The following is a 21,660-nucleotide window of genomic DNA, read 5'->3' on the forward strand; positions in this document are numbered from 1 at the left end:
GTAACTATCCTGCTGGAACACGGTGCCGATCCAAATCTTATGGACAACAGTGGCAACACTGCTCTCCACTACGCTGTGGTTGGCGAGAACACATCCATAGCAGAGAAGCTGCTTTTACACAATGCAGACGTTGAAGCCAGAAATAAGGTAAATATCAAATTTACACAAACCTTTTAATTTTAAATATATATATATATATATATACATACACAAAGCAATTTTAACCACAAAACATTTTATTTCACACACACACACACACACACACACACTCTCTCTCTCTCTCTCTCTCTCTCTCTCTCTCTCTCTCTCTCTCTCTGAAGTCTATACCTCAGGCCCTGTCATCATGGAAGTAACTCCAGTGCCAGGTCAGGGAGGGCTAGGAAATGGCGGTGCCCGCAGAAGGGGTTAAGGTTGTGTCTCCCCGCCTCCCTTCCACCCCCGAAAGAAAATCCTCCTGTTCGTGCCTACAGGTGGATGGCGGTCTCGAGCCCATAGAGGACTAAGGGTCTAGCGGGGAGTGAGGTGATGAGGGGGGCTGGGTGCTCTGCAGGGGCTTAGGAAACGGGTGCTGCTGGGGACAGGTGGGTGGAGGGATGGAGCCCCAGCCCTGGCAGGGAGAGCTCGGATGTGTGCAAGTGGGCGGGGAAAGCAGCAGGCTGCTTGAGAGAGAGTGAGAGTGAGCAAGCGAGCATGGTGTTGGTGGGAGGCGCAGAGAGAGAGAGAGAGAGAGAGAAATATTCCGAAACAGGCTCCAGGTTCCCAGCTATCAGCACAGAGCCTGATGCGGGGCTCGAACTCATGAGCCGTGGGATCAAGACTTGAGCTGAAGTTGGATGCTCAGCCAACTGAAGCACCTAGGCACCCTTAAGATTTCGCTTTAAATAAGGATACTTCTAAAGAAGCTGTAGAGAATACAGCGTTGTTTTATGTATTTATGGAAAATATTTGTGAAAACACTGTATTTGTTAAAGGTAACATTTTTTTGTTTTCAAATATTTTTTCCCATCCAATGTTTTTTTCTAATTAGTGAAAAATAACACAGGAAAGCAAAATTTCCCCTGGCTTTGTCTTCAAACTCAGACAAAACAAATGCATTTTATTTTATTTTATCTTATTTTATTTTATCTTTTATGTCTTTATTTTGAGAGCGACAGAGAGCGAGCGGGGGAGGGGCAGAGAGAGGGAGACACAGCATCTCAAGCAGGCTCCAGGCTCTGAGCTGTACGTACAGAGCCTTACATGGGCTTGAACCCACAGATTGTGAGATCATGACCTGAGCTGAAGTCAGACACTCAACTGACTGAGCCATCCAGGCGCCCCCAAATGCATTTTACAATAAAAAGTATTGTTACTATTGAAAATTCCTATTTGATAAAGTTATGTAAGAAAATGGGATTTAGAGCGCCTGGGTGGCTCAGTCAGTGAAGCGTCCGACTTCGGCTCAGGTCATGATCTCACGGTTGGTGGGTTTGAGCCCTGTGTCGGGTTCTGTACTGACAGCTCAGAGCCTGGAGCCTGCTTCAGATTCTGTCTCCCACTCTCTCTCTGACCCTCCCCTGCTCACGCTCTGTCTCTCAAAAGTAAATAAACATAAAAAACTTTAAACAAAAATGGGATTTATCTTTTATTGGCCAAGACTTAAGAGGGAGAAGGGAAAAGGAGGGAGCGTTCAAATTGGGCTCAGGTCATGATCTCACCATTCCTGAGTTTGAGCCTCGCATCAGGCTCTGTGCTGACAGCTCAGAGTCTGGAGTCTGTTTCAGATTCTGTGTCTCCCTATCTCTGCCCCTTTCCTGCTCATGTTTTTGTCTCTTGCGAAAATGAAGAAATATTTTAAAAATACTAAAAAAAAAAAAAAAGAAAAATACATGGGCCAATTTGGGAATTTGACAATTGAGAGGAAATAACAAGAAGAGGCTTTTTTTTCTTGTTCTCCCCTCCACCCCCTTCAGTTTTTATGTTCAACCAAGGTGTCTTTAATTTGGGGATATAATAATTGTTACTTCGGGAAAGAGTGAGTTGTAAACCTGCCTAGAGATCAATTTTCGGAGTACTCTGAGGAAATCAGATTGGCCAGTGAACAGGTGGTTGATTAAGTGGGCAAGGCTAGGAAAGAACAGATAATTAATTGACATCTAATCTTATTTTGGCAGAAACAGCCACTTATGTACGAGTCTAAACTCTGCTCTGAAATCTAGAATATCTTGTTGGGAAATAAGGAGGTTATAAGTAATGAAACCAAGTTGCACTTTGACTTTACATTTAGTCCATCTTCTCCCCTTGCCCAGGGAAGTTAAATGCAGTTTTGATAAGTCACTCGTCAGCTAAATCCTCCACTGATAGAGGGACTTGGCCACACAGATGGGCGATGAGACTGATGTGATTGCTGCACTAGCTCTCAGCTAGAATTGTTGTGGTGAATCCCAGTCTCCTGTGGACGTTTAACACATTTTTTTACAAGCCTGCCTGAACTCTCCCCTCAAGAGTTTGAGTAAATCTAGTATCATGGATATATAGACATATATACTTAGAAATATATTTTTAAAAATTTTTAAATGTTTGTTTATTTTTGAGAGAGAGAGAGAGAGAGAGGGTACAAGTAGGAGAGAGGCGCAGAAAGAGGGAGAGACAGAATCCGAAGCACATTCCAGGCTCTGAGCTGTCAGCACAGAGCCCAGGGCAGGGCTTGAACTCATGTACTGCGAGATCATGCCCTGAGCCGAAGTCAGATGCTACCAGCTGAGCCACCCAGGTGCCCCAATGGAAGAGGGCTATTTTAAAGGGAAGCAGCAGCAGGTGAAAGCACAGGGGTGAGAAGTAAGAGGCCAGTTTTTATTTCCTTTCTGTATTCTATGTCTAAGTTTAAAGGATCTTCTGTAAGTTTCAGAATTCAGTATGGAAATAGGTAATGTTATAAATTATAAATTGTTTTTGCTCTTTTACAGGCAGGCCTTACACCACTTCTTCTTGCGATAAATGAGAACAAAGAGCAGATGGTGGAACTTTTAGCAGAAAAGAAAGCAGATGTTTATACAGTTAATAATATTAAAAGGTGCAGTAGCTGTTTTTTTTATCTTAATATTGTTCTAGAGTGAAAATAATTATCCAAGTCATGAAGACTAATAAGATTCATTTATAATTACATAGTGAAAAATGGCAGCACGTCATCAGTTAGGCAGAAAGCAATTATTCTGACTGGGTAACATGAAGAGAGTATAGAAGAATTCATTTTCCTTGATAATGTTGACTGATGTCATTTGCAGTCTTCATATTTAAGTTGTTTCCATCCTCTGTGTGGAGCCCAACGCTGGGCCTGAACTCATGACTCCAGGAGCAAGACCTGAGCTGAGATCAAGATTTGGATGCTTAACCAGCTGAGCCACCCAGTTGCCCCTGCAGCACCCCCCCCCCCCCCACTGCCCCACATGATTTGATGTTAACTAAAGGGATTTTATATTCGTTTTTAAGGAGTGGACTCTCAGCTCATAGTTTCCTTTATGATGCAATATTGGGTTTCTTAACCCTTTTATGGTATTTTTTGTAAACTTCTGCTTCATAGGGGTGCCTGGGTGGCTCAGTTGGTTAAGCATCTGACTTTGGCTCAGGTCATGATCTCATGGTTTGTGTGTTTGAACTCCACATTGGGCTCTGTGCCGACAGTGCAGAGCTTGCCTATGATTCTCTCTCTTCCTCTCTTTCTCTCTCTGCTCTCGCCCACACTCGTGCTTACTTTCTCTCTTTCCCAAAATAATAATAATAATAATAAAGCAACTTCCACTTCATATATATTTTTCCCTAAAAGATGTATATTGGGGTGCCTGGTTGGCTCAGTTGGTTAAGCCTCTGACTTCGGCTTAGGTCATGATTTCATGGTTCATATATATGTTCAAGCCCCACATTGGGCTCTGTGCTAACAGATCCAGAGCCTGGAGCTGCTTTGGATTCTGTGTCTCCCTTTTTCTTTGTCTCTGCCCAGCTTGTTCTCTGTGTCTTTCTCTCAAAAGCAAATACATGTTACCAAAAAAGATGCATATTAAACATAAATAGAAGTTGTTTTGTCTTTTGGATGACTCTTTGCATTAAATGCTTTTTTTTTTTTTTTTTTAGGAATACTGATGTTGTTAAATGATCCCTGAGTGATGATTAATTACTATTACCATATATTTTGGCTCTCAGTTTTTATCCTTTTTCAGTCCAGTATATATTTTTTGATTTTATTTTTTAATTGGTATGGGTAGAAAGATGAATGATAACTTTAATTGAATAGACTTTTCCTTTAATGATGATAAATTATAGGTGGATGATAAAAAAAGAAAAATACGTTTCCTGATATGAAAAGGAGGATAATGATACATCCTTCAAGGGTTGTTGTGTGTAAATAAAATTTTATATACATAGCATTTAATTTAGTGCCTACCATATGCTATCAGCATCATTAACTAATTATGATTATTTTATTACCAGTAGCATTAAAATATTATCATTTTAAGGCATCAGATAGTTTTTATACTTACTTGACCTCTAGATGGCTTTGAAATGCACTGTGTCAGTTGAAGGAAGCAATTGAAGGAATTCTTTTTCAAAATCTTTACCTGTTCAGAGAAGTGACTTCAGCATAGTTTCTTATTTGTCAAAGGACTTTAAATTAGCAACTTCTAGAATACATTACCTAAGTGGGACAAGAAGCTTCCTTTTCGTCTCTTCATTTTAGCATCACAGATCATTTGCAAAGATGGGCACTTGAACATGTAAATGGTCAATTCTGTAGAGATAGGCAGTATATTAACCTGATAAAATATATTGGATTGGCTGTTTAAAGAACTCTAAATTCCCAAGAGTCACGTTATCTCTCTGTTATTTTAGAACAGCCCTCATGTTTGCTGCAACTACTAAATCAGCAAATATAGTCAGGCTTCTTCTTGAGCAAGATATGGATGCCTTTTCTCAAGAGATGTGTGGATGGAGTGCAGATGAATGTGCTCTTGTTAATGGCTTAATGTGTGTTTATATTAAAATGCTAGTTATTACTAAACAGGTTTCAAATAATCAACCTGTTACTTCGTATGTCACTTATATATATACTTCATAGTATGCTTCAGGCAGTTTTGGAATGGCAGTGAGTTAGTCCACTGCATTAGCCAGAAATCAAGCAAAAGACTAGGCTAGTTAGAAGTAGGAATAGGTTCAGGGTTCTTGATCTCAGGACTTTGGAGACCTTTATCCTTTTTTAAAAAAATTTTTTATGTCTCTATTTTATTTTGAGAGAGAGAGAGAGAGAGACAGAGTGAGTGGGGTAGGGGCAGAGAGAGAGGGAAACACAGACTCTGAAGCAGGCTCCAAGCTCCTAGCAAGCTGTCAGCACACAGCCTGACGCAGGGCTCGAACTTGCATACTGTGAGATCATGACCTGAGCCAAAGTCAGACGCTTAACTGACGGAGCCACCCAGGTGCCCCTTGAGACCTTTATCCTTAAGGATCCTAACCTTATCCATTTCATTCCATGTGTAACCCCTATGCGTGGGGTACAATGAATGTTACATCTTTGTTTTTTTATAACTAGTTACTTGGGTCTTGGAATGTTCAGTTTTGTAGAAAACCCTGTACTTTTCCTTTGAGAGCTATCTCCTGTACTCTGACCCTGGAATTTTCCTAAGAACCTAAGGATCATCCTAAGGTCACAGAGACAGTCCTCTTTCACAAATCATTTGGAAGGGAAAAAGGACGTTCTAATCTCATTCTACTGTTTCTTTTGATTCTGTTGCTGCAGCATTGCTATTGAAACTGGTTCTGTAGACTGGTCATGATTGACCTTTGCTCCCAGGATGCCCTTGCTGATCCAGACTTTTCAGTCTTAATGGTGATCCACACTTAAGACTTCAAAGTTACAACTTTTTTTAGTCCACTACACATGCACATGTGGTCAGTGGCTGTTCCAAAGCACCAGCACCCTGTTCTGGCAGCTGGGCCTCCTAGCTTTAGCCAACACCCCTTTCCTTACACACTCAAAAACCTTACGTGGGGCCCATATCTTAGCCCAGACATTCATTATGTATTACCCTTTCAGGATCTTGTTTGTCTTTTCTGCCAGAAGATGGTAGTTGGGACCATTCTAAGCTGTCAGAGAGGTCTGCATAATGCTACAGGAAGAGACCAGACTTTCCTTTCGTCTTTGTTAGTAGATCTGTACCCCTGCCTCCTTCTTCTTCTTTTTTTTTTTTTTTAAGTTGGCTCCATGCCCACCATGGAGGCCAGCATGCAGCTTGAACTCATGGGCCTGAGATCAACACCCACGCTGAGATGAAGAGGTAGATGCTTACCTGACTGAGCCACCCAGATGTTCCTGTCCCCCTGCTTTCAATCCTGTGCAGCGTCTTTTTAGATCATGGGACGTCTCAGATTGCCCTTCCCAGAGTAACGGGTGTCACCTTGCCTGAGAGGCCATGTTTTAGGTATAACCTCTCATGAAATCTTCTTAGCAACCTTGTAAAATAAGGCAATAAGATACTTGTTTTATAAAGGAAAACTGAGCCAAACAGAAGTGGTTTATCCAAGAAGAAATAGCTATTGCTTGTAGAGCTAGGACTTCTGAGTTCAAAACACTTTCCATTATGGCAAGTCAATTCTAATTTACTCAGCTATAATGCACTCAATTCATGACTGATTCATCTTATGGTTTTTTCTTCTTTAACTCCATGCTTAATGAAAAGTTTATAAAACATATACATTTAAAGTATATGTGGTAATTCAAGTTTTGATATTCAAATAATATTTGAATAATATTTGAAATACTCTCAGAATTTGATATATTTGGTAAGTGTCTTTCATATCAGTACTAAAATAGTAATATTATTTATCACCCTTTGTTACACATAGCGATTACCACCCAATATCCAGTTATAAAGAAGAAAAGACACCAAAAAATTCTTCCCAAAGTTGCCATCCAGGTAAGACTTTACATAGTGAATTTCTCTTGTTGTCCTAACATAGGTAAAGTCAGAGTAAGGACGTTTTGATAATGAAAGAACAATGAAGAAAAAAAACACCCATGTGTAAATTGCATGTGTATTTTTTTTCTTTCTTAATTCCTTCCTTCATAGTCTAATATGCAGAACTATTTAAGAAGTTAATTGTATGTAATTGAAAATATGAGACAATATTATGTGAAAAGAAATTTCTTATTTTCCTCATGATCCATAAAATACCATATGATACCTTTGTGTAAATAAGAAAAACATATTTTTTAATGTTTATTTTTGAGAGAGAAAGAGGGAGAGAGTGAGAAGGAGAGGGGCAGAAGGAGGTAGACAGAAGATCCAAAGCAGCCTCCACTACTGACAGCAGAGAGCCCAATGTGGGGCTTGATCTTATGAACCACGAGATCATGACCTGAGCCAAAGTTAGATGTTTAACCAACTGAGCCACACAGGTGCCCCAGGAGAAAAAGATTTTTAAGTTAGTGTATCTTACAATTTCCTCCATAAACATCTAATAACAAATTGCACTTGCTTTAAATATGGATTTTTTTCTATAGTTTTTACAAATGGATTATATTTAGTAAATATTATTACATAGTGATTGGTCTCACTAAAAAATGAACCATTCTTTTTTTTTTTCTTTTTTAATTTTTTGTGGTTTTTATTTTGTTTTTGAGAGACAGAGACAGCGCAAGCAGGGGAGGGTCAGAGAGAGGGAGACAGAATCTGAAGCAGGCTCCAGGCTCTGAGCTAGCTGTCAGCACAGAGCCCGACGCGGGGCTCGAACCCATGAACCGTGAGATCGTGACCTGAGTTGAAGCCAGACGCTTAACCGACTGAGCCACCGAGGCGCCCCAAAATTAACCATTCTTAAAACTGAGAATTCTACAATACTTTCCTGGTCCTGTGAACAAGTGGCAAATAATAAGAACTAGGAAACTTAGCGAGTATGCAGCAATGCCAGTGAAGCTGTTTTTTACAGCTAGCTAGTAATAGTACAGAAGAAACACAGTGCCTTATTGGGAAGCATAGGTTATTTTACCTATTGTATCAACAAGGTCTCAGCATTATCAACTTCATTCCTCACAAATCAAAACAGAATGAGAGGGATGCTGGGTGGCTGAGTCGGTTAAGTGTCCAGCTCTTGATTTCAGCTCAGGTCACAATCTCACCGTTGGTGAGTTCAAGTCCCATGTCAGACTTCTAAGTCAAGCTCCTTGCTGACAGCTCAGAGCCTGCTTGGGATTTTCCCTTTCCCTCTCCCTCTGCCCCTTCCCTGTGCATGCATGCTCTGTCTCTCAAAATAAATAAATAAACACTTAAAAACAACAGCAACAACAAATCTGGATCGAGATATGTTGACTTCATTACCACAGTGTTTTATTCTGTTTGGTGGACAATTGTCAGACACTGTAGTCTTGTTAGAATTTGATTCTCTGTCGCCATTAGTCAAAAGATTATCATACTAAATATTCAGATAGGGCACATGGGCTCAAGAAATTATAATCAAAGCACAAAAACCACATTAAAAGATATTGCCACTGTCATTTTCATTATTTACTCTAGTTGGTGCTTACTGTGTGCCAGAGCCTCGTGGAGCTTATAATTATCATGTTATTTTCTAATTGGCATTTGTTCCACTTACCTTCAATTCATGGTGAGGAATTAGAGTTTTCAAAGAATGGGTAGAATTCAAGGTATGCAGACTGAGGAGCACGTTTGCCAGGTAAAGAGGAAGAATGATGGTGTTTGGCAGGAGGAACATCCATCACGATTCCATGTTTGGTGGAGGGAACCACAGTGCACATGCTAAGATGTATGAGTGAGCTTTGTAGGAGTTACGAGCAGTTCAGTTTTGCTGGTACAGAAAGTGTGCTATGGGAGTGGCTGGGAATGAGGTGAATACTTAGCTAAGACGAGCTTAGGGAAGTGTTTGAGTGCTGTAGAAAGGAGTAGATCTTACCCTGTAGGCCTTGGGCAACTTCTCAGGTAGAATGCTTTTCGCGGCAAATAAAAGGTGAGTCACAACAGTGACTGAAACAGTAGGAAGCAGAATTGTTTGGATGGTTTGGTGATGTCATCAGGGTTCCAGTTGTCTCTGGTTCAGTTTTGGAGTTGGTGGTATTTTTATTTCTCCTCTCCTGGTTGGCCAGAAGCAGCAGCTTCAGGCATCATATTCTCACGTGACAATGGCCAATGGCTGGAACGACTGATTTTCTTTCTGGGTGTCTTTTACCCAGGAAGAGGCTTGCAGTAGATTTCCTCTGACATTTTCACGACTAGGTTACATTTTCAAGACTGAGCCACCCAGGCGCCCCAATTAAAATTATTTTATTAATTTAAGAAATAACAGTAATAGTTGGTGGCTTTGGTTTTTTTGCTCTTTCTTTTTTACCCCTGTGAAAGACATCAGTTAGGAGCTCATGTTTGAGCAGGGCAGTAGCAGGGGAAATATACAGCAGAGACAGAAACGGTGTAGTTAATACGTTTTTGTGATTCTAGAATATAAAAAGTTGAGGAGTGCGAAATCTAAGAAGATTCGTAGGTTTCCAGGTTGTGCACTGTTTTTTCACTTGGACATGAAGAATGAGTAGGACTTTATCAGATAGAGGAGAGTAGCAGGATAGGGAAGACCAGTATTTTTCTGAATATGTTGAATTTGATGGAATATCCACGTAGGGTATTCTCAGTAATTGAATAATTGAATAATCGTAATTTCCACCTGGAGAAAGACCTTCAGGATGGGAGATGCAGATTTGAAATAATCTGATTAAACTTTTTAGGCAAAGTCATAGGTCGGATAAAGATTGAGCTTGTCCTTGAAGGAGCACATGTAGAGTGAGGACACAGAGGCTCCGTATAACCTACCAATTTCTGTGCATGCATGATCTCACCTATTGTCAACATCCTGTACCACAGTGGTACATTTGTAATATATTTTTTTTCAAGTTTATTTTGAGTGAGAGAGTATGCATATGTCTGAGCAGAAAAGGAACAGAGCGAGTGGGGAGGAAGAATCCTCTGCTGTCAGCACAGAGCCTGATGCAGGACTTGATCCCATGAACTATGAGGTCATGACCTGAGCTGAGATCAGGAGTTGGACCCTTAACCAGCTGAGCCACCCAGCACCCTGACTGTGGTATATTTGTGTGTTTACACTAACTCATCATTTTCACGCAAAGTCTCTAATTTACATTAGTATTCAGTCTCGGTGTTACACATTCTATGAGTTTTAACAAATGTAAAAAAATGTGAATCCACCATTGTGATCATGTGAAATAGTTTCATTGTCTTAAAAGCGCTCTGTGCTGTGCTGGTTCATCCTTCCCTTTGTCCCAGCCCTTAACTGCATAGTCTTCCTTTTTCCATAATGTCATATAGTTAGAATCATACAGTGGATATCTTTTTGAATGTCTAAAAAATTAAAATTCCAAGGTGATTTTATGTAGTTATTCAAGATCTTCTTTGCTCTTTGTTTTGTTTTGTTCCTCACAGTAGGATCTGATGGCATATGCCTTCCATGAAAAAGCATGATTTCTATAGATGTTTGTCACATAATGGGGAGGGTTGAGGAAAATGGCATTGTGTACGACTACACAGCACTGACACCGGGACCATCCTCCTCTAGGAGGTGGATCTAGATAAACTCTCTAGCAGTGATAGGAGACAGGCTCAAGAGTTAGAACATTGTAAAACTAGAATCACAAACCTTTCATACTTACCTTGCAGCTGGAAATAAGGTCAGAGAGAGTGTGTGTGCAATGTTTTCACCGTGCTGCAAAGTACAATAGCTATAGGTCAAACTTTGTGAGGGGACGTTTCATCCTAAACTGAGCAGTGCCTGTGGAAGAGCTGGGGAAGGTCTGCTGTGTTACAGCAAATCTCCTCCTAGTAGTGGAAGCCCAGAAAAATCAGCCTATTTAAGTTTGACATTGTCAGTTTATGATCATTATTCTGCGAATGATACCATTTTCCACCAGTGTCATAGGGTCTGTTACGGTCGTAAACATCAGTTCACTTGTAGGTGTCAAATTCTGATAAAAACCATTCTTGCTTTTGGTAAATGTAGAGGAGAAAGCAAGATTTCTTGGCACATGAAGCCTACTGTTCATATAATTAACACTAACTCTTAGTGTGGTTTCCAGGTGTGGTCCCAAAGGAATACTTTTTAACAAATCATGAGTCTTAAACTTTTAATTTCCTCTTTTTTCTGTTATTGATTTAAAATTATTTTTCTCTTTTCTTTAATAGCAGATGAGTGTTCTGAGGAAGAGTCCTTAATAAGCAGGTAGGATTTTTATGGATTTTTAAAAATTACTAGTATTGGGGCACCTGGGTGGCTCACTTGGTTGTGTCTGACTCTTGATTTCAGCTCAGGTTTGTGAGTTTAAGCCCCACGTTGGGATTTGCGCTGTCAGCCTGCATGGGATTCTCTGTCATTCACTAGCTTGCATGTGTGTGTGTGTGTGTGCACGCACTCTCAAAATATAAACAAACAAACAAACAAATAATTATGTGTTACCTAAGGGAATGCAAAGAAAAGCATTTGTTGAGTGTTCTATCCTGGGCTAGACAGTAAATCATATGCTTAACATTTGTTATGTTATATAGTCATTATATAGCTCTGCAAAATAGCTGTGTTATCATAGCCTGCTTTTTATTAATTAGGCATCTATGGTTCTGAGAGGTTGGTTACTCAACCCAGGGTTCCATAGTTAATGAGTCACTGACCCGTGGTTTGACTGTGAGCCTGTGTACCTTCCACATCCGCTCTCTCGTTTCTCAGCAGCACTGGGATTCTAGGCACAGATCCTAGTCAGATCAACTCAGAATGTTAACTTTAGTTATGTATTAACTCTAATTTAGACTTTTCTTAAGAAAGCAGGTTAGTCCAAGCATTTGTCCTAATATATTTGACAACTAGTGGTAACTTGAAGTAATTAGGGCAGTGGTAACTAGTCTCTTGTTTTTACCATCGAAGATTTTAGGGTGGATCTCAGTTAGCTATGGCCACGGTATCACAGCTTTTACCTAAACAAGACCTAACCAGCCATGGTGTTAGATGTAGTGATAGCTCCTCTTCTGGAGATGAACGAGTTTTCTGTAAGTGAAGGATATCTAGGTATAGACCATGGTATGTTAATTAGATTCAGCATCTATTTGGAGGGTATTTCTATATGATTCTCTGCTTCCTGACTTCCCAGTCTGGTTTTCCCTTTGGGCTAGTACCGTTGACTAGTTCTATGAAGCTTTTTCTTTTTTTTTTTCCTTAAAAATTTTTTTTAAATGTCTTTTATTTATTTTTGAGAGACAGAGAGAGACAGTGCGAGCAGGGGAGGGTCAGAGAGAGAGGGAGAAACAGAATCCGAAGCAGGCTCCAGGCTCTGAGCTAGTTGTCAGCACAGAGCCCGATGCGGGGCTAGAACCCACAAACCGTGAGCCGAAGCTGGCGCTTAACCGACTGAGCCACCCAGGCGCCCCAAAGCTTTTTCTTTTTTTGTAGACTTTTTTTTCCATGGCTTCGCTATACTTTTTTTTTTTCCTTTTTTCTTTTCTTTTCTACTTCTTTTGGTATCTCTTTTATCCCATTATATTTTCCACTTCTGCCATTTAAGTACTCTCCAGTTTTCTAAGGCAAAAGCAAAAACGCACAGGATATCAAGACTTAAGGAACTTTAGAGATTTATTAATCAAAATGCCTTCTGGTACTTCATCAATATTTAACATCCTTGCCAAATGGTTGTTTAAATGGAGAATTTGAAACTCCAAAGAGATTAAAGAGACTTATTTGGATATGATAAGTGATAGAAATCAGATATAAATTCAGGTTTCTTCTTTTTTTCATCATGTAGCTAATAGAAAGCTGGGGGAGTAGGTCTATTGAACACAGAGAAGGAGGGTAAGAATTGAGTTAGCAGAGACCTGGTTTCAAGAAGAACAACACTGAGTTGGATAGGAATGAGAGTTTTAGAAAAGATGTCAGGATATTGGGGTTTAGGACAAGTTAGATAAAGATGAACTATAGGAATTTAGGATCCAGGATACTGGAAAGTGTTTAGAAAGGCATGTTTTTAACAGGTTTCTGCTGTTTTGTTTGTTGGCTTGATTGAAGGTACTAGCATACTTCAGATTTTCTGTTGAGAGATATTAAAGCCATTTGAGCTACTGGGAAGAGTCTCCTTACAGCAAATAAGAACGTGATATCCGCCACTTCCACCCCAGCCTGCAGAGGATGGCTTAGATCCTCTCACGTATAGGGGGGCGGAGATTATGAACTATAGAGATTTATGGCTCAAGGCAGCTGTCTCCTCACTCCACCTCTTTTCCTAAATCTGTGAGGCCCTTCCCATGTGCAGGGTTGGGCAGGGGTAGGACGGGCTTGTCAAATCTGTAATGGAGCTTCATCTGGATAGTTGATAACATGCCTACGTTGAGGTGACTGTGTGGCTGACTGAGACTCCATTCAGCTGGTTCTCCAGGAGCAGGACATAGCTCCTACCCTTGGTCATTTGAGTCCATTCTTGTTTTAGGAGTCTGTGCCTTCACAGGCTAAAGATTTAAGGTTTGGAGAGTGTCACCGAGCTGTGCCGGTGAGTGATGTGGGAGTGGGAGCTGATAGGAAAGAAAATATCCAGGCAGTGTATAGAGAAACAGAGGCACAACTACCAGGCCTATTTTTATTAGTCTCTCTCCTCGGGTATCTGAATGCCCCTGAAGGTTTTTAAGGTCTTGCCAGTTCATATGGACCTAAATAAGGCAAGACATGTGTAGGGGAAAAATTGGACTTTATACTTTTTAATTTTTTAATCTCTTGGAATAATATTTTCAATAATAACATAGAAATCTGTTCTTTAACTTTTGTATAGTTACTTAAACTGAGATAGAGTTGACATGCAATGTAATATGTGATTCAACAACTCTGTATGTTCCACTGTGCTCACCCTAAGTGTAGCTACCATAGGTTAATGTATAATGCTATTACACTACCATTGACTATATTCCCCGTGCACAGTACCTTTTATTCCTGTGATTTACTCATTCTATAACTGGATACCTGAACCTCCCTCTCCCCTTCACCCATTTGTCCATCCCCCAACCTTCCCTTCCTTCTGGTAACCATCAGTTCTCTGTATTTATGGGTCTGTTTCTGCTTTTCTGTTTGTGCATTTGTTCCTTTTTTTAGATTCTGTGTATAAGTGAAATCTGGTATTTGTCTCTTCTCTGTCTGACTTATTTCACTGAGCATAATGTCCTGTAGGTAGATTGATGATGTTGCAAATGGCAAGATCTCATTCTGTTTTATAGCTGAGTAGTATTCCTGTGTGTGTGTGTGTGTGTGATGTGTTCGTCTGTTGATGGACAATTGGGCTGCTCTGATGTCTTGGCTATTGTAAATAATGCTACAATGAAGACAGGGCTGCATATGTCTTTTCAAAGTAGTATTTTCATTCTCCTTGGATAAATAAATACCCAGTAGTGGAGTTACTGAATTATATGATATTTCTATTTTTAATTTTTCGAGGAACCTCCATACTGTTTTTCACAGTGGCTACGCCACTTCACATCCCATCACCAGTGCACAAGGTGTTTTCCCCCTCATACCCTGACTAACACCAGTTGTTTCTTGTGTTGTGAATTTTAACCCTTCTGACAGATGTAAGGTGATAAGTTATTGTGGTAACTTTTATACATTTAATGTTCAAACATTTCAGAGAATTCCCTCCTGCCTGTCACACTTGGTTACGGGAACTAAGACTGGGTCTTCATTGCATATTCCACAGGTTAGGAGAGTGGAGACAAAATAGATCACTAAGAGCTTTTTTAAAACAGGGACTAAATCTTGAAAGACCCGTACTCTGGAAACTCTAAAACACTGATGAAAGAAATGGAAGATGACACAAAGAAATAGACATTCCATGCTCACAGATTGGTAGAATACATATTTTTAAAATGTCTTTACTACCCAAGGAAATCCACAGATTTAATGCAATCTCTGTCAAAATAACAACACCATTTTTCACATAGCTAGAAAAATAATCCTAAAATTTGTACAGAATCACAAAAGACCTCGAATGGCCAAGGCATCATTGGAAAAAAAAAAAAGTACTGGAGGTGTGACAGTTTCAGATTTCAAGTTATATTACAAAGCTGTAACACACTGACATAACAATAGTCACATAGAACAATGGAATAGAACAGAAAACTCAAAAATAAATCCACCACTGTATGATCAGGTAATCTTCAACAGACAGGAAATGTTGTACACTCTGGGTCTAAAGTTCTCTCTTAACAAGACAGCGGGAGGCAGGATTAAAAAAATAGGAGAGACGGATGACTAATGTCCAGGAAAATACAAGAGCCCTGAGTAAGTGTCCTTGCCCTGTATTTATTAAGATCAGAAGGTTTACAAACGTGATGGGTGTGCACAAAGACAAAGAAATTGTGAACCATTAACTTAAGGGCATCAAGGAAAGGGAGGTTGAAGGTAGACAGTGTTTGGGGCTATAAGACAAAATCCAGGTGCCAGGCAGATGTGCAGATGGTTGTCAGGGGCAGATAGGAGGCGCCCTGTCTGTCTGTCTTAGCTAGCCTGGGGGAGAAGACGGGAAAGAAAGAACCTCAGTGTTAACAACACATAGTTTCTTTTTTTAACCATCTCCGCTATGGGCGGCTCAGCCTGCAGTGTAGCAGTCTGTAGTCCAATTTACTTGTTTGGCCTAACTGGGCCCTCTTCTCCGGGGAAAGCAGCTTCTCTGCTATAGTACTAAACTAGGGGGCAGTTTTGCCTTGCATGCCTAATCTTGCATACTTCATACACCTTTGTATTGGGAGCCTTTGTACCCGTTCTTACTCTGGGTGTTTGCCCATCCCTCTCTATCTTTGGTGTTCAGCACCCCCCTGTTTTGGGGTGTGTTTGCACCATCCTGTTCTCGGGGTGCTAATGCACTGCCCTGTTCTCCAGCCCTTGCACCTTTCTATTCATGAGGTGCCAATTATGTTTACCCAAACTTGGATGTGAGCGTTCTATGGCTTTATTTCTCTATGCTTTGTTAACCCATTGGTAGAAGCCCAGGGGATTCCAAAGTCTGTTCCCCACAAGGAATGACTATCCAGTGGGGAAAAGGCAGTCTCTTCAGCAAATGATGTTGGGAAAACTGGGCAGCCACATGCAAAAGAATGGAACTGGACCCATGTCTTTACCATACACAAAACTAAACTCAAAATGAATTAAAGACCTAAATATTTGCCTGAGACCATAAAAATTCTTGAAGACAGCACAGGCAACAATTTCTGTGATGTTGGCTGAAGCAACATTTTTCTAGTTATGTTTCTATAGGCAAAGGAAATAAAGCAAAAGTAAACCACAGGGACTACATCAAAATAAAAAGCTTTTGCACAGTGAAGGAAATAATCAAAACTAAAAGACAGCCTATGGAATGGGAGAAAATATTTGCAAATGGCATCTCCAGTAAAGGGTTAGTATCCAAAATGTATGAAGAATTAATACAAGTCAACCTCCTCCCCTCCAAAAAAGCCCGGTTTAAAAATGAGCAGAAGACAAACAGACATTTTTCCAAAACAACATACAGATGGTCAACAGACACATGAACAGAAGTTCCTCAAAACTGCCATGAGATACCACCTCACACCTGTCAGAACGGCTAAAATCCAAAACACAAGAAGCCAGTGTTCACAACGATGTGGAGAAAAAGGAAACCTCTAGCACTGTTGGTGGACATGCAAATGGGTGAAGCCACTGTAGAAAATAGTTTGGAGTTTCCTCAAAAAATTTAAAACAAATATTCTATGATCCAGGAATTGCACTACTGGATACTAACCAAAAAAATACAAAAACATGAATTCAATGGGATACATGCACCTCTGTGTTTATTGCAGCATTATTTATAATAGCCATTGCAAATGTCCATTGACAAGTGAATGGATAAAGAAGATGTCATATTTATATATATATGTATGTGTGTATATATGCATATTTTTATATATGTATATGTATGTGTATACACACACACACACACCCACAATGGAATGTTACTCAACCATGAAAGAATGAAATCTTGTCATTTGCAGTGACATGGATGGAGCTAGAGGGTATTATGCTAAGCAAAGTCAGAGAAAGACGAACACCATATGATTTTACTCATGTAGAATTTAAGAAAGAACAAATGAGCAAAGAGAAAAAAAGGGAGAGGCATACCAAGAAACAGGCGTTCTTAACTGCAGAGAAGAAACAGATGGTCACCAGAGGGGAGGGGAGTGGTGGGAGGGGCGGAACAGGTGATGGGGATTAAGGAGGGCACTTGTCACAATGAGCACTGGGTGAGTATGGAGTTGGTGAATCACTATATTGTACAACTTGAACTAATAGAACACTGAATGTTAATGATACTGGCATTAAAATAAGAACTTAATTAAAAAACCAGAGGCCAAAATTTAATAATATCAAGAAACTTTGTTTAATTAATAGCTGACCTTTCACTTATTTTGTTTTTTTTTTAACAAATGAACTTGTTTTTGTTGTATATGTTTGCTCTAAAGGCTTTCCGACAAACCTGATGTTGATGATTCATGGCCTACATCAGACAGTGAAGACTATGATTTTGGTACTAAGGTAACGTACTCGCTTGTGAAACTAATTTTTCTGCTCTGAATTTAGTTTTCTGTCTTATTTACTCTTAAAATTTAACAGTAGCCGGTTTTTTTATCATTTTATGTTTATAATGGAAAGTAGGCAAGAACATACCACTTTATGGAAATATGACCAGTTGAGTTTTTTGTTTAATTTTTTTTGGTGAATACTAGGGGTAGAGGCTGATAAAAGAATGGGCTGGGAAATGTATAATGACAGGAAAATTATATTGGGAAAAGCTTTCCCATAATGGAGGAAATATGACATTTGGTTAAGGATAAGGATTCTTATGTGAGTTTGAAATTATACTAACATGACTTTTATAACACTCGTGTCTAAATGAAATCTTTAGTGGATCCAGTTACCTACTGTAGGTTTTTTTCTTTTGGGCACTTTTTATTTTGATAGGATATAGTTTTTTCCCTTTCTCTATCCTTTGTTCTACATTTAAACTAAAATAATATTAGAAATTGTAGAAAATTAGATATGTAAATTATTTCTCAACATTTATAAAGGTATTTCACTATGTTTTTTTTTTAATTCTTTTTTTATTTGAGAGAGAGTGTGAACAGGGGAGGGTTATAGAGAGACGGAGACACAGAATCTGAAGACAGGCTCCAGGCTGGGAGCTAGCTCTCATCACAGAGCCTGATGCAGAGCTCGAACCCACAAACCATGACATCATCACCTGAGCCGAAGTTGGATGGTTAACTGACTGAGCCAGCCAGGCGCCCCATATTTCTTTATGTTTTTGAAATAACTCCATTACAATTATAGTTAAGATTCTGCATCTAACTGAAGAATACATGTTTTGCTTAAAATAATAGTTCTGTAAGCAAAGGCTCTTCATAGCCATTTTGTAAAATTTCCAATTTCAGAAATCTTGCATATTAAATTTTTAAAAAATATCTACTCATAGTCCTTGTATCAGATTCTAAAATTTGAACTTGCAAACAATTTATATTGATTTAAATATTCATTTTTATACGTTATTGTCAAGTTGGTTTCCATAAAACACCTAGTATTCATCCCCACAATTGCCTTCCTCCAGCCCTATTACCCCCTTCTTCTTTCCCCCTCCTCCAGTCCTCAGTTTGTTTTCAGTATTCAAGAGTCTCTCATGGTTTGCCTCCCTTTTTCTCCTCCCCCATGGTCCTCTGTTAAGTTTCTGCTGTTCCATTTATGAGTGAAAACATATGGTATCTGTCCTTCTCTGCCTGACTTATTTCACTTAGCATGACACCCTCTAGGTTTAACCATGTTGCCACAAATGGCCAGATTTCATTCTTTCTTGTTGCCATGTAGTATTCCATTGTATATATAAATCACATCTTTTTTTTTCAACTTCATATATGTTCATTGTCAAGTTGGTTTCCATATAATACCCAGTGTCTTTCCTGCAAGTGCATCTTCTTGATCCATTCATCAGCTGAAGGATATTTAGGCTCTTTCCATGATTTGGCTATTGTTGAAAGTGCCCCTATGAACATTGGGGTACATGTGCTCCTATGCACATGTAAATCCCTAGCAATGCTATTGATGAATCATAGGGGAGTTCTGTTTTTATTTTTCTCAGGAACCTCCACACTATTTTATAAAGTGGCTGCACCAGTTTACATTCCCACTAACAGTGTATGAGGGTGCCCGTTTTTCCACATCCTCACCAGCATCTATAGTCTCTTGTTCATTTTAGCCAATCTGACCAGGGTGAGGAAGTATCTCAGTGTGGTTTGGATTTGTATTTCCCTGATGAGTGACACTGAGCATCGTTTCAGGTGCTTAGTCATCTGGAGGTCCTCATTGGAGAAGTGTCTGTTCTTGTCTTCTGCCCATTTCTTCACTGGATTATTTGTTTTTCAGGTGTGCAGTTTGGTGAGTTCCTTGTAGATTTTGGATACTAGCCCTTTATCTGATATGTCATTTGCAACTATCTTTCCCCATTCCATCGGTTGCCTATTTTTTTTTTATTGTTTCCTTTGCAGTGCAGAAGCTTTTTATATTGATGAGGTCCTAATAGTTAATTTTTGTTCTTGATTTTCTTGCCTTTGGGGATGTGGTGAGTAGGAAATTGCTGCAGTTGAGGTCAAGGAGGCTGTTTCATGCTTTCTCCTCTAGGGTTTTGATGGTTTATGTCGTTCATCCATTTTGAGTTTATTTTTGTATATGGTGTAAGGAAGTGGTCTAGTTTCATTCTTCTACATGTTGGTGTCCAGTTCTCCCAGCACCATCTGCTAAAGAGGCAATCTTTTTTCCATTGGATACTCTTTCCTGCTTTGTCAAAGATTAAATGGCCATATATTTGTGGGTCCAGTTCTGGGTTCTCTGTTCTATTTCATTGGTCTATGTGTGTGTGTTTGTTCCAATACTATACCATCTTGATGAGGACAGCTTTGTAGTAGAGGCTAATGTCTGGGATTGTGATGCCTCCCATTTTGTTTTTCTTCTTCAATATTACTTTGGCTATTCGGGGCCTTTTGTGGTTCCATATGAATTTGAGGATAGTTTGTTCTAGATTTGAGAAGAATGCTGGTGCAATTTTGATTGGGGTTGCTTTGAATGTGTAGATTTCTTTGGGTAATAATGACATTTTAAGAATATTTATTCTTTGGATCCATGAGCATGAAATGTTTTCCCATTTCCTTGTGTCTTCTTCTATTTCGTTCATAAGTTTTCTATAGTTTTCATCCTACAGATCTTTTACATCTTTGGTTAGGTTTATTCCTAGGTATTTTATGGTTTTTCATGCAATTGTGAATGGGATCAGTTTCTTGATTCCTCTTTCTGTTACTTCATTATTGGTGTATAAAAATGCAGCTGATTTCTGTATGTTGATTTTGTACCCTGCAATTTTGCTGAATTCATGGATCAGTTCTGGAAGGCTTCTGGTGGGGGCTGTTGGTTTTCCATGTAGAGTGTCATGTCATCTGTGAAAAGTGAAAGTTTGACTTCATCTTTGCCAGTTCAGATGCCTTTCATTTCCTTTTGATGTCTGATTGCTGATGCAAGGGCTTCCAACACTATGTTAAACAACAGTGGTGAGAGTGGACATCCCTGTCATGTTCCTGATCTCAAGGGGAAAGCTCTCAGTTTTTTCCCCATTGAGGATAATATTAGCTGTGGGCTTCATAGATTGTTTTAATAATGTTTAAGTAATTTCCTTTTATCCTGACTTCCTTGAGGATTTTTATTAAGAAAGGATGCTGTATTTTGTCAAATGTTTTTTCTGCATCTATTGACAGGATCATATGGTTTTTATCTTTTCTTTTGTTAATGTGATTTGTCACATTGATGGATTTGCGAATATTCAACCAACCCTATAACCCAGGAATGAATCCCACTTGATCATGTTGGATAATTCTTCTTATATGCTGTTGAATTCTATTTGCTAGTACCTTGTTGAGTATTTTTTCATCTGTTTCATCAAGGATATTGGCCTGTAGTTCTCTTTTATTGTTGGGTCTCTGTCTGGTTTGGGAATCAAAGTGATGCTGGATTCATAGAATGAGTTGAGAAGTTTCCATTCTCTGTTTTTTGGAATAGCTTGAGAAGAATGGGTATTAACTCTGCTTTAAATGTCTGGAAGCCATCTGGCCCTGGGCTCTTATGTGTTGGGAGATTTTTGATAACAGATTTGATTTCTTCCCTGGTTATGGGTCTTTTCAGATTTTCTATCTGTTCCCGTTTGAATTTTGGTAGTACATGTGTATTTAGGAATTTGTCCATTTCCTCTAGTTTGTCCAGTTTGTCGTCATATAATTTTTCATAGTATTCCCTGCGGGAATTGGTTGTAATAAACCCATTTTCATTCATGATTTTATCTATTTGGGTGCTCTCTCTTTTCTTTTTGAGAAGCCTGGCTAGAGGTCCCTCAATTTTATTTATTTTTTCAAAAACCCAACTCTTGGTTTCATTGATCTGTTCAACTGTTTTTTTGGATTCTATATTGTTTTTGTCTGCCCTGATCTTTATTATTTCTATTCTTCTGCTGGGTATGGGGTGCTCTTGCTGCTCCTCTTCTAGTTCCTTTAGGTGTGCTGT

At 39.3% G+C, this 21,660-nt stretch overlaps 1 protein-coding gene across 1 annotated transcript in view; it reads left to right on the plus strand.

Moving 5' to 3' along the window:
- Nucleotides 1-21,660, plus strand: part of LOC115305366 (ankyrin repeat domain-containing protein 26-like) — a 115,012-nt gene that overhangs the window by 3,092 nt on the left and 90,260 nt on the right. The window contains exons 3-7 of the mRNA XM_029955586.1: nucleotides 6-147; nucleotides 2,946-3,052; nucleotides 6,874-6,944; nucleotides 11,226-11,262; nucleotides 17,532-17,604. Of these exons, the coding sequence (XP_029811446.1) occupies nucleotides 6-147; nucleotides 2,946-3,052; nucleotides 6,874-6,944; nucleotides 11,226-11,262; nucleotides 17,532-17,604 (430 nt within the window). The remainder of the gene's footprint in view (nucleotides 1-5; nucleotides 148-2,945; nucleotides 3,053-6,873; nucleotides 6,945-11,225; nucleotides 11,263-17,531; nucleotides 17,605-21,660) is intronic.

The sequence above is a fragment of the Suricata suricatta genome, chromosome 10 (assembly GCF_006229205.1).
Source record: "Suricata suricatta isolate VVHF042 chromosome 10, meerkat_22Aug2017_6uvM2_HiC, whole genome shotgun sequence".
Lineage (NCBI taxonomy): Eukaryota > Metazoa > Chordata > Mammalia > Carnivora > Herpestidae > Suricata > Suricata suricatta.